Source organism: Bombus bifarius, unplaced genomic scaffold, assembly GCF_011952205.1.
Source record: "Bombus bifarius isolate JDL3187 unplaced genomic scaffold, Bbif_JDL3187 scf7180000009949, whole genome shotgun sequence".
NCBI lineage: Eukaryota > Metazoa > Arthropoda > Insecta > Hymenoptera > Apidae > Bombus > Bombus bifarius.
In genome coordinates, this window is record NW_022885435.1 from 112,616 (window position 1) to 128,970 (window position 16,355).

General features: G+C 36.1%; 1 protein-coding gene across 1 annotated transcript; it reads left to right on the plus strand.

Moving 5' to 3' along the window:
• The first annotated feature begins 14,533 nt into the window (after positions 1-14,533).
• LOC117215967 lies at positions 14,534-16,155 on the plus strand. The gene is made up of 3 exons (XM_033462524.1): positions 14,534-15,097; positions 15,184-15,429; positions 15,635-16,155. The coding sequence occupies exons 1-2, from the start codon at positions 14,794-14,796 to the stop codon at positions 15,198-15,200; spliced, it is 321 nt and encodes a 106-aa protein (XP_033318415.1). The 5' UTR covers positions 14,534-14,793; the 3' UTR covers positions 15,201-15,429; positions 15,635-16,155.
• The last annotated feature ends 200 nt before the right edge of the window (positions 16,156-16,355 follow it).

The following is a 16,355-nucleotide window of genomic DNA, read 5'->3' on the forward strand; positions in this document are numbered from 1 at the left end:
GTATGGTACTGAGAAGGCGAACAGGCTGTGCACCAAATATGTTTAAAAATAAGCGCAAACCTATTTTGCACAATTTTCAAACTTTACATAACTAGGGATTTATTAGTGATGGTCATTGGGAAAGTGGACTTTCTGTTTATAAGATGGGTTTCGGAAATATCTCAATTCTTCAAGCCTTATTGTCTTCAGTTTTTATAACCGTAACGTATTTTAAGCATGGAAAGAAAAAATAACATAAAAAAGAAGCATAACTCTTGCATTTATTATTTAATTTGGAGCAAACACTGTAACTATATTCGTGGAATATAAAATATTAATTCAACATTGTGTAGGAACTGTTGAAAAACTAACTATAAGTTTTTCGGTAAATATTCACTTTTCATCACAAAATTTATATCTTATATATATATAACGATAAGTTTGTTCATAATTACAAAATTCTACATTATGAAGATTAAAACTGTGTTACCGATTATTTCGCCGGGTCTGCTCCGAAGGTAAAACATTTTTAAACAGGAAAGAACGTTAGTCCGCTATCCGTCAGAAATGTTTTACCATTGACTAAAAATTAGATAGAGCATGCATGCAATGCTTAAGAGTGTCCTACGGCTGTATTAGTACTGAGTGTCCTACTGATTATGTAGTCCCTCGTACTATCCTAGTATCACTTGCGACATTATCGGTTCAGTATAGAATAAGATATCAGCGTTACTGGAACGGTAGGAATTATAATTAAGTCAGTGATCGATATATTCATAATCGGGATCGAACTATATTCTATATAAACCATTCGGACTATGAGAATAGTGAGTAAGAGGAAAGAGAGATCCAGACAGGTTTTATTACAGTCTTGTAGAGGGTAATTTTATTCTGTATGTTTAGTTTGGAGCGTCGGCCCGTGAGCCAATAGAATTTTTTTAGTTTGTCCTTTAGTTGCTTCGTTTTATCTGAGATGTGTTTTTTCCACGTTAGTCTCTTGTCCAGGGTCATGCCCAGGTATCTGACTGAGTCCCTGCTAGGAACTGTTGCATTGTTGATGGTGACTTGGGGGCAGGTTTGTTTTCGGTCATCGCTTATGCATAAAAGATTAGTATTTCTAAAAACGTATACTAATTAACGAAACAGTCTGTGAAACTAAGTTTCAAAATTCTTTAAATTATCAAACTGCGGATGTTTCAAAAATATACACAATACACGTGCATAATGCTGCAAAATATTTAAATATTCAATCTATAGTATCTATTATAATATACATATTAAGCAAGAGAAAAAGTCTATGCTTAGATTTTATTCCTTCAATCGTGTTCATCAAAATATCAATTTGGATAAATATCCGAGTCTAGTTATTATGTTCACCGTTTCCAATTCTAGCCTTATTAATAATTTCCGACTCGTAAGAAACTGAGAAGTTGCTCGTATTATAACAAAGAATGGTTGATTCCAGTTGTTGTCATTGAAAATATCATATCCAAGATAACCTTCGGAAATAACCATTCGATCCGAGAGTTATAAATGTCGTGCGCATCCCTACACCATTTTCCCCAAGTTTGTCCTTTTCGTCCTCTGCATCGTATCTCGTAGAGTCCCAAGGTAGGAGGAGAGAATCCGGAATAGTTGCCGGGAAAACGACCGTTCTGGCTTGACGTGTGCTAGGTTATGACCTGAATAGCAGATTACCCGTTTACGAGGCTACATTCTACCTTCCTCCGTTTTATTGAATTCAGGGAATACCGTGCGCATCGCGGCTTTGACGCTACAGAACACGAACCTATCTAATGCAGAGTTGCGTGCGATATGTTGGCAGCTTGGATTTAACAAAAACAATATTTACAGTAGATGGAACTAATATAGCGTTGTTGTAAACTACAGCTTCAAGAAGTAACACTCATTGATATTTATTCATTGACTTTATTCGTAGAAACGAACTGCTACTTTTGAATCACGAGTGATTTGATCACGTTCGTTGCCATTTACCGTAATTTTTTGTATTGATTTGTGATTTTTCGTGATCGCTTCTGATTGGTGGAGAGTATAATACGATTTTGAAATCTAGAGAGAAATTAATAGCTTACTCTTCAAAATACTGATATAGGATAAAGAAGTGAAAATATGAGGAAAACGTAAAGTAATTTTAAATTAACATTATCAATTACAAGGACATCATTACAAGATTACAACATTACAAGAAACATAAAAGTATCTTATAAGAAATAATTCAATTAAAATCAAGAATTACGATCACAGTAAGCAAATTCACTCAAGATAAACAAATTATTGTTCATAAAAAGTATTGTTCATAATAAGAAATTTACATGCTAATTAAGTGACAGAAAAATGATGAAAAACAAAAACAGTAATTGCTTCATATTACCTTAATTCTTCTTCGAGATGAACATTGTAGACTATTGAAATAGAGTAAAAAATATTCACTTCTGGTATTGTCGAAACATTAATCTCTGTTTGCTGCGCATATGACGCAATACTGAAAATGGGATAATTCATGTTTCCTACTGCAACTCATAATCTTTTACGTTATCTAATGTGGATATTTTTATTGCCTAACTATTTGTATTTTGATAATTTTGTATTTTTGGTTGTCTCTTTTTTAAAACCAATAGTACATTAAAGTATGACATTCGAAGAATATTGTATACAATTTTCACGGAGAAATATTAAAAAATACGGCAATGGCAGCAATTATTCGGATGTGTCTCGGAAAAAAGTATAATTGCGGTGCCCTTCAGAACTTGGTGCTGGATTATCTGAAATCAAAAAATCAAAGTTCATTCGTTAGGTAACAGTTTTCCACAGGTAACGCTGGGAGGGTTTTTCGAAATTTCAATTTTTCACTTTTTTGGAACACTTTGAAGGGATAAATTAGCCGACTTTACGAAAATTTGCGGCTAATTTGTTATTGTAAAATAAAAATAATTAACAAATTTAAAAAAACTCTGCAGCGTTACCTCATAAATTATGTACAGAAATAGTGTTCAAAATTTCAAAAGGATCGGTGCAGTGGTTTTGAAGTAATTGGGGACACCGACTTTGAAAACGTGAATTGTGGGGAAAACGCTTTAAAGTTTTGAACACTAAAAAATCTGGTATAAAACGTTCATAAGGGAATTTTATCGGCTTACCTCACACTGAATCATCAATGCCAGGTCCATAAAGGATGTTGCTATCATCCATGATAGCTCTTCGGCTGTTGCTACTTTTTCTTCTTTTATAGCAGATTAAAAAAATCGATTCGCTGTTTCTCTTACAGTCGAGCACATTTCTTTCGCGTAATCATTGTACGTCGGTTTTGATAAAACCTACTAGACAAATCCATCAAGCCGCAGAACTTTTCACAGCCAACTAATCCAAGATCTAATATCCTCATCGCGAAAACAAACCGATAATTAACATCAAAGTACCAGAGTTTATTCTTACACTAGACGGAACATTTGTAATCTGTTTACAGCATTCGCACGACACTTTGATGTTAAATCCAAGGCCTTCTTTCTTAGTCGAATGAAAATTTACTTTTCCATCACATTTCACACACTTCACTAGCGTAGCAATTGTTGAAAAGTCCTTTGTAACTTGATCTTCAACGGTCACTTTTATTTTTTTAGTTGACGCGCTACTTGTTGAAGTGCCTTCGTATTTACGTTTATGCGGAGGTACGATTTTTCTAAGTCGATATAATCTCGAACCAGTTGATTGTCTATCAGATCTTGTAACTTGTTTAGGCATTTTAGTAATAATTTAACACAAAACTTAATGAAAATGGAGCCAAAATGATGCGAAAATAGGAACGCACGTGTACGTCTGCTCGATAGAATATTTACTCCTACACTAAATTTTATACTCTACACTGACAAAATATACAGTACAGGTATAAGGAGTCGTTAAGTACTATAAATAGATCTGGGGGTAAGATTAGGTATTATATAGAGAAAAAAACGTCTGCCAGGTAACAATAGCACGCTCGGGTCGGGTAGGTAATAAAATCCGACATGTATAAAAATACTCGTAACTTCGTCAATTTTGCTCCAATCGACTTGAAATTTTGACACAATATTTTTAAGATGTTATGCATTCAATTAAAAAATAAAAAAAATGCAAAAAAATTTTTAAGCTTTACCCCCCCCCCCCTTAAGCTTAACTTTTATTTCCTATTTTTCCTTGCTCCATTTGAATATGAGTTCCATTTAAAAAACAATCGCTACCGCAGTTATACCGTAGTCATTCTTGTCTTACGTTACCATTAACTTCAACTTCAATTACATTATTTATCCTCAACGTCTTCTCTAAGATCTAGAAATGATACGAGATAAATTATAATCAATTTGAGATGTAGTTGTTGTCCGTGATACTTGTAGCTGCTGGCTGAAGATGTAGACGTCGCTATAAGATACTGTTGCTTTCTTCTCATTTATGTGTCATGGAAGAAAAATCGGACTACGGGCGCCGGGATTCGAACCCGGGTCCCGAACGTTCATAACGCCCAGTAGAAGTTAGTGTCGAGATCTTTTTCTTTTCATTTAGTTGTTTACATTCACAATTTGTCTGATTTGGACATTTGGTAGAATTTTTTGGCTGTTTGATTATCATGTGGGTGGCTACCCCCAGCAGGGTACTATCTTCGTGTTTGTTAGGTTATATCCTTTATGAGATCTGTTGGGTGTTTCCTTTTTAGTCTTCTTTCTATGCTTGATGTGTTGATCGTTTCCACTGCCAGCCGATTCGGGTACGTTGCTATTTTTTCTCTGTACCTTCTTGCACATCTGCTAATCTCCTCCTTGACCGTTGGTATTCCCAGGTCTTTCCGAATATCCTCGTTTCTAACGTACCATGTGGCGTTTACTATTGTGCTAAGAATTTTAGCTTGCATTGTCTCTATTTTGCTTATATGACTCATTGCTGCTGTTCCCCATAGTGATATTCCGTCCGTCCAGACTGATTTTATGATCGTTAGCCAATGCATTTGTCTCCTTGCTATCTGTATTTTGTCTATTATTGATTTGATATGCTGTTTCCATGTGAGTTGTATATCTATGTGGAGTCCTAGGTTGACTTGCCTTGTTTGTATTATGTGAGTGCCGTTCAGAATGTGTGAATGTAATATGGTTACATTTATTGGAGTTTGCTTTAATTTGTTTAACTTGTAGCCACTTTTCTATTTTTCAGCCAAAAAATTCTACCAAATGTCCAAATCGGACAAATTGTAAATGTAAACAACTAAATAAAAAATAATGTCGTGAAATCGTACGTTTGATTCTTATTTAAAAAAAAAAAAAAAAACTTTTCTATTTTTGTGATATGTTCTTGTAGTAATGTAACTGCTGTTACAGGATTAGTGTGCCTGACTAGTACAGCTGTGTCGTCCGCGAATGTCAGTATTTTGCTATTAGTTAGTGTCGAGTGGCGGATATTTTGTTGTCGAGTGCCGCCACAAATTCTATATTTACTACATTGTTCTTGGAATTCTAATTGCTCGTAGAATTTTAAGAGCACTCCCTTGTCGTTTCTATTTTAGAAATCACCAGCCACAATTACGTTTCCGAGCGAAATTATTGGATACTCTGTACCTTCGAATTATCTTTCATCATCATTATCGGCTGTCGCGTACGTGCAATTTCGAGTCATAAATTTAGGTTCAAGCATGCTGCATAATTTGCGTACAATTAATGGACGAGCGAGTGTAATCAGAACGCGATAATTACGTGGCGATAATCGAAGCTGGCGAGGAAACGCGTGCAAACTAGAAGGTATTTTTCGATTCTTATTCGCTTGGTTCCCTAGGTTTGTATCTTCAAAGAAAAGTTTTGCCAACGTTTTAAAATCAATATTTCGTTGAACTTTTGAGATTTCCAACGACGTCGGTACTCCGATAAAATCGAGCGCAAAAAGCCAAGGACGTGCACAAACGATCTCGAAACGAAAGCAAATATTAAAGTTCTCTCTTTCGAGCGCTCCTGAATCTTCTAAAAGATGCAGCAAATGCAAAGGAGGAAAGAGGGGTCTTGCACGGAGCAAGTACGGCAGTTTCAAAGACAGAAGGGTGGTTTTTTGGATACAAGGCTGGCACCCTTCAAAGGAAGAAGGGAAACTCGACGATTGCTCGGTCCAATTAAAGTGGCGCCTAGCGCTTGGCGATGAGTCAAGTAGTGCGTAGAAATAAAGCCAGCAGCGGGAAAAGAGGGCGGAGGAAGAAAAAGGAAGGGGCTCACCTTCCTATTTTCCCCTCTCTTTTCCACCCACTTCCTATCCCTTTTCTTTCTCGTTCTCTATGCTTCGCCCATTGGTCGAATAAGCAGCGTTGCCAGGCGACAGGAGCACTGGCGACCCTCGAGGATGTCACGCAGCGTGCACGCAAAGAGAACGAACTTTTGACCTTTTAAGGGTTTCTCCATCCACCGCAGCTCTACAACCTCTTCACGACGATGGTCGTATGGACAGTTTCGGGGTTAATGTACCCTGTGGAAAGCACAAAATTTGATGGACGCGCATCAAGTAGGAATCCGCAATTTATTCTTATCAAAACAATGTGTAGCGTAAAAAGTAAAAAGCAGATATACGTCTATCGTGTAAAAATTGATTAATTTAATATTTGTTAGGGAAGTGATACATTTACACTGTACATGAGAGTGTGTGTGTAAGGGTTAGAGGGCGTCAAGGACTCAGTGGAGACAAAAGACTGTTGCCAGATGTTAGAAGAATCTAGGTTAGTCGGTTGGCAACCAGCGTGCGTGCAAGACGTTCTTAGAGAGGAATATAGGTGTATAACTGTTGTATGGAAATATAGCCAATAATTTGTATTCCCAAATCCTCGAATTTCCTTAACATGGTAGCAGAGCGTGGTTACTAGTTTTGCAAGATATTTAGTGCGTGGTTACGATCTTGCGAGTGAGTTTTCAGTAAAGAAAAAAAAAACTTTCAGAAAAAAATATACTTCGAGCACGTAGGAACGCTTGAGTAAGAAAAGAAAAAAAAAGGAATCAATTAAAATGGAGAGATCGGAAATCATGATACCTATATTCGATGGTGAGGATTATGGAATGTGGAAGCAAAGAATCACGATGTTTCTCAAATATAAGGAATGCGAGGTTGTTACAACTAGAATGAAGAACGAAAGAGACGATGAAGACTGGGACAAAAAGGATTTGAAGGCGATTAATATAATTTATAGTGCAATATCGAACAGACAATTGGAGTATGTTAGGGAAGGAAAAACGGCGTATGATATAATAAAAAGGTTCGATGAAATGTACTTGAAAGAGTCGACGGCACTGCAGATCGTATGCAGAAGGAGATTGGAAAACATAAGACTGGAGAACTACAGTGATTCAGCATCATTCTTTAACGATTTCGAGAAATTAATCAATGAATTAAAAGGTGCGGGCGCACAAGTAAGTGAGAGGGAAAAGCTGAATTACATGCTGAATACGTTACCCGAAGAATACAGCTACATAGCGGACATAATAGACGCATTGAAAGAAGAGGATCAAACGGTAGCGTATGTAAAAAATAAAATAGAGGTAGCAGAGAAGAAAAATAAATCCAATCGAGGAGAAAGGCAAACCAACGCCTTTTCTGCAAAAAAGGAAGGATGCTTCAGATGTGGAAGATTAGGACACTTTGCGAGAGAGTGTCAAAATGGCGTCCAAGCGGAAAGCAGTAACGGCTATTGGCATGGGCCAACACGTGGTCGAAACAGAAGAAGAGGGAACAAAGGCAATACGAGCAGAGGACGTGGAAACTTTCATCGTCAATCAACAACCGGCATGGGCGAGCATGGAAACTCAAGAGCAGGCATATGGATAGCAACGGCGCACGCAGCAAACAGCAGTGAGACGAATGAGATAAGTAAGAACGAAATAGTGTGGCTATTAGATAGCGGTTGTACTGATCACATAATTAATAATATAAATTATTTCGATAAATCTATCGACCTAAAAGAACCGGTAAATATATATTTAGGCGATAATAGACCGATAAAAGCGACAAAAGTTGGGAATGTTATAAGTTATTTTGAAGCATTCGCAAAACAAAATAAAATAAATATGAGGAAAGTATTTTACGCGAAAGAAATGTCCGCAAATTTGATTAGTTTAGGTAAACTAACAGACAATAAGAATACGGTTATTTCCAAAGGAAATATTGCGAAAATAATAGATGAGGCTAATCAACTTACAGCTGTAGCGTTCAAAGAAAATGGGACATATAGAATAAAAAGTATATTGAAAGGGAAGAAGCACTTAGTAAACAGCGCCGAACGTAGTGGTATGAGTAAAAAGGAAAGATGGCATAGGATGCTAGGACACGTAAATTTTAAATATTTAGAGATTTTGGGTAAAGAGCAGCTAGTGACTGGCATACCGAATGAATTTGAAAAGGAACTTTTGAAATGTAGGGTGTGTATAGAAAGCAAAATGCATAACTTACCTTTCAAAAATAATCGAACTAAGGCTAGGGAAATAATGGAAATTATTCATACGGACGTATGTGGTCCCTTTAAGACCACCGGATTCAATGGAGAAAAATATTTCATTTCATTTATCGATGATTATAGTAAAATAGCTAAGATCTATTGTATAAAATCAAAAGATGAGGTCTTTGATTCTTTCGTACAGTTCGTAAATGAAGCCGAAAATTTAACGGGCAAGAGGTTAAAAATATTAAGATGCGATAATGGTAAAGAATATTTAAATAATCGAATTTATAAATTTGCTAGGGATAAAGGTATAAGAATAAATAATTGCCCAACATACGTACATGAATTAAACGGGACAGCGGAAAGGTATAATAGAACAGTGATGGACATGGCGCGTTGCTTGTTAGCGGAAGCGAAAGTACATAAAAGGTACTGGCCGGAAATAGTTTGTACAGCGGCATACTTGAAAAATCGAATATTAGCGAATACTATAGAAAGAAAGACACCTTTTGAAATATTCTTCGGGAAAAAACCAAATGTTAAAAATCTACATCTATATGGAAGTAAAGTTTTTGTAAGAAGGCCAGAACAAAAAAGAGTTTCCAAATGGGACAAGAAGGCAGATATGGGAATTCTATTAGGATATAGTGAAGTAGGATACAGAGTCTTATTAGGTGGAAAAATAACAATAGCTAGACATGTAGAGGTCATTGAGACAGACACTAAATGTATCGGTTTTGAGGAAAATTCATTAGAGGCAGATAGAAATGATAGCGAAGATAACTATTCATTGGATGGTATGGATAAGGAAGAGTTAGAAGGTAGGAAAGATGAAAATAATAGTAGTATTGAAAGCTCAAACACTCCTAGGAGATCTACACGTATTAAGAAAACTCCAGTAAGGTATCCAGAAAAGGAAAATATTTGCGAGATTCATGCAAATTATTGTAAAGTAGATATCCCTCGTACATTTGAGGAGGCGATTTGTTGCGAAAATAATGAAGTTTGGAAACAGGCTATGGATAAGGAAATAGAATGTCTCTATAAGAATAAAACTTGGAAATTGGTAGAAAGGGTAAAAGGCAAAGAAGTATTAGATGTAAAATGGGTTTACACGAAAAAATCAGAGGACAGGTATAAGGCTAGATTAGTGGTAAGGGGATTTCAACAAAGAAACGTAGCCGATGACATATATTCTCCAGTGGCGAGTAATCAGACCTTTAAGATATTGCTATCATATTGTTGTCAAAATGGATTAATAATTGAGCAAATGGATGTAGAAACTGCCTTTTTAAATGGTGAAGTAACCTCGGAGGTATATGTAAATCAACCAAAGGGATATGCGGACGGAACGAATAGAGTTTGTAAATTATCGAAAGCGCTTTATGGGTTAAAAGAAAGTCCGAGGGACTGGTATGAGTGTTTTGATAAGTATGTGACGAGATTAGGTTTTAAAAAGAACAATATAGAGCTGTGCCTATATACTTATGGAGAGGGAGAAAATGTTGTTTATTTGTTAATATACGTAGACGATTTGTTGATTTGTAGTAAAAACAAAGGTAAAAAGAAAGGGAAGATAAGTGTAAAAAAAATTATTAACTGATAGATTTCAAGATTGTTGTAACGAGACACATTTTAAATATGCCTTGCGAATATTGAAATATTTGTACCGGACTAGAGATTTAGGGCTACATTATAAAAGAAATGAAAAATGCGAAACGATAGATTGTTATGTGGACGCTGATTGGGCAGGAGATCATATAGATAGGAAATCGACTTCTGGGTATGTAATTAGATTGTATGGAAATGTAATTGGATGGAAGTCTAAAAAACAAAGGTGTGTGACAAAAGCCTCGACGTATGCAGAGTATGTAGCTCTATCGGAAGCGGTGAGCGAAGTAATGACTATCAGAGAACTAATGAAAATCTTCGATGTAAATGTAGACGATAACCCTGTAAAAATCTATGAGGATAACTCTGGAGTAATGAGTATAGCAAAATACGGAACTTTTACAAAAAATTCTAAACACCTCGAAGTTCATTACCACTACGTTCACGAGTACGTAAAGGAAAATAAGATAAACATAATAAAAGTAAGTACAGAAGAAAACACTGCGGATATTTTTACGAAGGCACTGTGTAGAGAGAAATTTGAAAGGTTTAGGTCATGGATGAATGTAAAATAAGAGAAATGTAAAGAAAGCGATAAATGTTAAATATTTTGTTAATTCGACAAGTATGTAAATAAAATTAAGTGTACAGTATAAATGTAAGGAGGCGTGTTAGGGAAGTGATACATTTACACTGTACATGAGAGTGTGTGTGTAAGGGTTAGAGGGCGTCAAGGACTCAGTGGAGACAAAAGACTGTTGCCAGATGTTAGAAGAATCTAGGTTAGTCGGTTGGCAACCAGCGTGCGTGCAAGACGTTCTTAGAGAGGAATATAGGTGTATAACTGTTGTATGGAAATATAGCCAATAATTTGTATTCCCAAATCCTCGAATTTCCTTAACAATATTTATTTAAAGAAATTGTCAAGATGTTTCCTGAGTGTCACAACCTTCCGAGTGAGACAAAAATTTCGTCCTATCGTAATCGGATCATGATCCTTGCACCATAACACATCGCAGCTAAACAATGCAATTTTACCATGACTATACCATAACTATAGATTCTATTGAACTACGCGAACACAGTGGCCACGAATATACAATGGTTAAAGATTATGTTCAATTGTATGAATTGGCAATGTAATTAATTACAATGTAATAAATTACTCTACGTGTATACCCGTGTATGTGTTTAAATACATAGGATTGGATATTATTTAGTTTCTCTGAATCCGGCCCGCGGTATTAGATCTTCGTTCTTCATTGGTAAGATGCAGATATTCGCCATCGGCCGTTTGACAACCTCATTAACTGTCCTTATTGAGATGATTTTGGTAACGCCATCCTTGTCTTGATGCAATCTCGGTGATACGGTCGAACCTCCAACGTAAAGGAGGAAGGCAATCCTCCTTCACCACCACTATAGTGCCGAGGCAAAAATGCTCTGGAGTAGGGATGCGAATAGCATCCACGAAATTTCCACCGTTGTTGGAATAAATTTCTCTAATTTATATAGAATAATTTCTAAATTTCTCTGCGTGCAATGAACCACTAAAAAGATTTTAAGAATGCGTCTGTGGACTCGTGAATATCGACCGACTGCAAAGGATCATCCCTCCATAAAATATGTTACAATGACCATTGCTCGGGTGTTATAAGAATTTGATTATACAATTATACACGTCTTAACGCCGTGCCCTGTATGAATTCTCTAATTTATCGTCGGCTGTGCGCAATGGACGTTTGAGCCTCTCAGCGCTAGCTAACAATACAAGACGCGATTGTTTTTCTGAGGGTCGCACTTATTGTTAGTATGTTCGTTCAAGAAACGCCTCCAAATCTACTAAAGTTTCCATGCGGCATTATAGTTGTCGTCGGACATTGCCAATGCTTCAAGCGTGCCAGCAGATTCTCTCTTTACTACAGACTTTAAATATAAATAGTGAAATCGTTCGATGATGCTCAAGCATTTGTTTCGATTGATCAGCAATTCGAAGTTATTGCGGAAGTACAAACAAGTGATGCGTGAAAGACAGTAGAATGGACCATAAATTTATAGTAGCCGCGGCTGCGGACACTGCAGGAAACGCACTCATTTCTAATTGCCTGATTCGCGCTGTTAAGCGCGAGTGGCCTTTCGAAACATATAATGATCTATATTACTGCGAGCCTCTTGAATCAATTCACAATAAAATGCTACAACATTTTCCGTTAATAAAATGTGATTTTTCTCCTCCTCACTTCCCTCGACGAGGAAGGAATGAATTTGTTCCTGAATATACAGAAAGCGGTCAATCTGCCGTGCGCACCTAGTTGTCCAATCATTAATGGTCTCGAGAGATGCTATCTTTCCATCCATTTTCCAGAAACATTTAAATCTCATGAGGCATGCTCTAGACACACAGAGTTGATGTGTTAGCGTATTGAAAGCTTCCTCCCTTTCTGAATCCATCGTTCAACGCAAAACAAGCAATATACAAAACTCGACTCACTGCAATGCAAGTTCACGAAGATGTTTGTTTGTTAACGACTGCAGGTTCCCCACCTAGCTACTGCGATGAGCCTCGTCTTGAGTTTCCAGTACACTGATTACCGATAGATATCTCTGATAAGTCAGTAGACTCTGGCAACTGATCGCTGGGTCCAGGATGTGCTTCCTTCTAATCTGACTCTCGACTTGTCGCACGTGGTATCTAGCTGGCTCTGCTTCTTCTTAGCATACTAGCACTGTCACTCAAACGGAGTTATCAACAAACTTCTATTGTGAGCCGTTCTAGACGTTTAAGACGTTCTTCACTCCCACACTCCATAACCATTGGTTCTCGTAAGATGGAAAATAATAGTTATTGACGACTAATTTCCCTCATTTGCCCGATCGCTTAAAATGGGGGGAGGGGGAAGGACAAAGATTTGCTTCATTCACCAAGTGGTTTACGACACTTTTGAGCCTTCAAGAATTTTCAGCCCTACACCCATCTTAGATCCCATTCAGCAGTGTCGTAAACCCTTACCTTTCCAATTGTCTCGAACAGTTACCATCCAAATATTGAGGAAGCTAATCGTATGTTCATAAAACTGGGATTTAGCATTAAAAAAGTTTCTTATTGTAAACTTATTTTAGATTTTTATTTATTATGCAAGTATGTGTTATGGATATTATTCAAATACATATTATTTGATTTTATATATATATATATATATATATATATATATATATATATATATAAATAATATATATATATAAATAATATATATATATAAATATATATATATATATAAAAATAATATATATATATAAAATCAAATAATATGTATTTGAATAATATATATATTTATATAATTATATATATAATATATAATATGTATTATATATGTCGGAGATGAAAGGACACCGGAGCCTTCTCTCTGGAACTTCGGGAAAATTCGTAAAATCGTAATTAAAGCTTACAGTCGTAATTAAACAATTTGCCGTCATTCTGCCCAATTGTACTTGTTTGCGATTTGTGATAATAAACTCGGGCTCAAGGCGACCATCAGTCGCCGAACGTAGCCGCGGTCAACGGGACGGGCGCTTCGTCTAACAAAGGTGCGGAGTTATAGTTGACCCTCATTAAAAGAAATACCAATGGAGGTACGTGACAATAAAACATTCCAACGGTTCCTTCGGACAATGAATACCAGATGTCGAGGCACTTGCACAGCACAAGTTCAGTTAGCCTGAGGACCCACTATAAAACCTGGGGTTTTTGTTAATTAGGATTTTCAAACGGACAGGCAGCTTTTGCCCCAAATCGACCAATCGACAGCGACGTCAATTTCCCTTACTTTCGGAACGAGGGCTATACTCGACGAATCCGATGATCGCGTGTCTTTGGACACATCATCATAGTTTTCCTCTGTGGCATCATTGGGACAAAGATTCATTCTTTCTGGAGATCTCATCGAAGAAGGGAGTAGCGCCTTACGATCAGTGAGTATTACACGTTTGAGTTAGATTTTGTGAGCAAGTATATCTATCATCCCGTTGACCGTGGATTCGTTATCGAACCTAAGACCATTATCACTAGTGTCGTGAGTGCCTAATCGCCGCTGTTGATTGTCGAATCGGTAGTGTTCATACTCGTTGTATCAGGCCGTATCTTCGTTATAACATAACGATGGCCAACTCCAAGGGAGATCTATCAAACGCCCACAACCCTGTTCCTGACTCTTCTCCGACATATATAATTGTATATTATATATTATAACACATATATTGTATATTATATATTATATATTAAATGCGTATTATTTATATTTGTTGAAAATGACAACGTGAGTTCGTGCTCGCCATCCATATGCAGATGCGTTAGTTATAAGAAATAGTAACCAGAGAATGATCCTAGTTACAATCGATAGATTTAATCGATAGGCTTAAGATGCTTTTTTGTTCTTATCCCTAGTTTTTGTAAGCGCGTGCAATAAAGGTTTTTTCTCGGCTCAGAACGGTGTGATAGATTTATCCATTCAATAAAATAACTATTCTGATCCTATCTCTAAGTATAGAAATAACAACAGGTTATGGGCCCAGGTGCAATAATTAGTTATTATTTTTATTGAAAATATTATTAATAGCAATAATATTGAGAAGCGCAGAAGATAACCTAAAAAAAAAAAAAGGGGTGCGTGATCGATGATTCAGTGTTGAATATCATAAGGACGCTTTATCGAGTATACAATAATTTTTTACGTGATAATACAGTTATCAAAAGAAAAAAAAAAATGTCGAGCGGGGCGAGTTTAAGTATTGAAAAACTAAATAAAGAAAATTACGACACATGGAAATTGCAAATGGAAGCAATACTCATTAAAGATGACTTGTGGGGATATGCAAATGGTTCAATAATTAAACCTGAAGCAGCGGATGAAGCCTCTTTATGGAATAAAAGGGATGATAAAGCCAGAGCCGATATTATTCTTACCATAAGTTCGAGTGAGCTATGTCATGTGAAGCATTGCAAAATTTCACATGAAATGTGGAATAAATTAAAGGAGGTTTACGAATCCAAAGGACCTGCAAGAAAAGGTACGCTCTTGAAGCAATTATTATTCACGAAAATGTTCACGAAAATATAGTGAAAATATATCTGATCACTTAAATAATTTTTTCAGCCACGTGGATAAATTAAAAGAAATGGATATTCCAATCGCTGATGATTTATTGTCAATTCTATTATTATATAGCGTCCCGAATACATACGAAAATTTTAGATGTGCAATCGAATCGCGGAACCAATTACCTACTCCAGATGCGCTTAAGATAAAATTATTAGAACAAGCTAATTCTCGTCATAATTCAAATATTGTGAATGATCACTAAGAAGCTCTACAAGTGGAAGATTCAAATAAACACAAAAGGTATGATAAAAATAGAAATTTTTCTAATAAAAATAATTTATTAAAAGCTAATAAAGTAAAACACATTGAATGTTTTTATTGTCACAAACGTGGACATAAGGCAAATCAGTGTTCGAAGAAGAAAAACGATGATCGCAAAGCTCAACTAGTACAAGTTCCTGAAATACCCAAAACTGAATAATGCTTGCGTGCTTCCAATATTCAGGATGAAGATAATCAGGATAATAGTATTATTACTGATGTTTCATTGAATATAAACATGGAACCACCGATGGAATGGTACATTGACAGCGGTGCTACGTTACATATGTGGGATGGTGTGACGTCAGGGAAGGACGTGGCTGATTGTTTATAAACGTTGTCAAGATATGTTAATGTTGTCAAGGAGTGTTGTGAGCGTTATCAAGGTTTGTTAAGGGAAAAATGAGCGTGGTAAATGCTGTCAGAGTTGAATTAATCGTGGTCGAGAGAAGTTCATCGTGTTGCTGTGACATAGAATTAGTGAGAAGCAAATTCGTGAAATGCGATATTATATTCAATTCTGTGAGAGTGCAACGATATTGTGTTTATCATACTGTTTTTCTGTTAATTTATAATATAACATTCCTACACATATGTGATGTGACATAAACTGTTCTGAATCCATAGAGCCAGTCAGAAATCAAAAAGTAAAATTAGCGAATGACAAATTAGCTGAAGTCAAAGGTAAAGGTACTGCAATATTATTTAGTTATATAAAAAACAAACTTGAGAAATTTAGATTGGAAAACGCATTATACATACCAGAATTAAAGGCAAATTTGATCTCAGTATTAAAAGTTACCGCAAATGGAAAAAGGATTGTATTTACAAATAGAATGGCTACAATATTTGGAAAGAAGGATGAAGTCGTTATTACTGCTATTCGTAAAAGGGATTTATATATT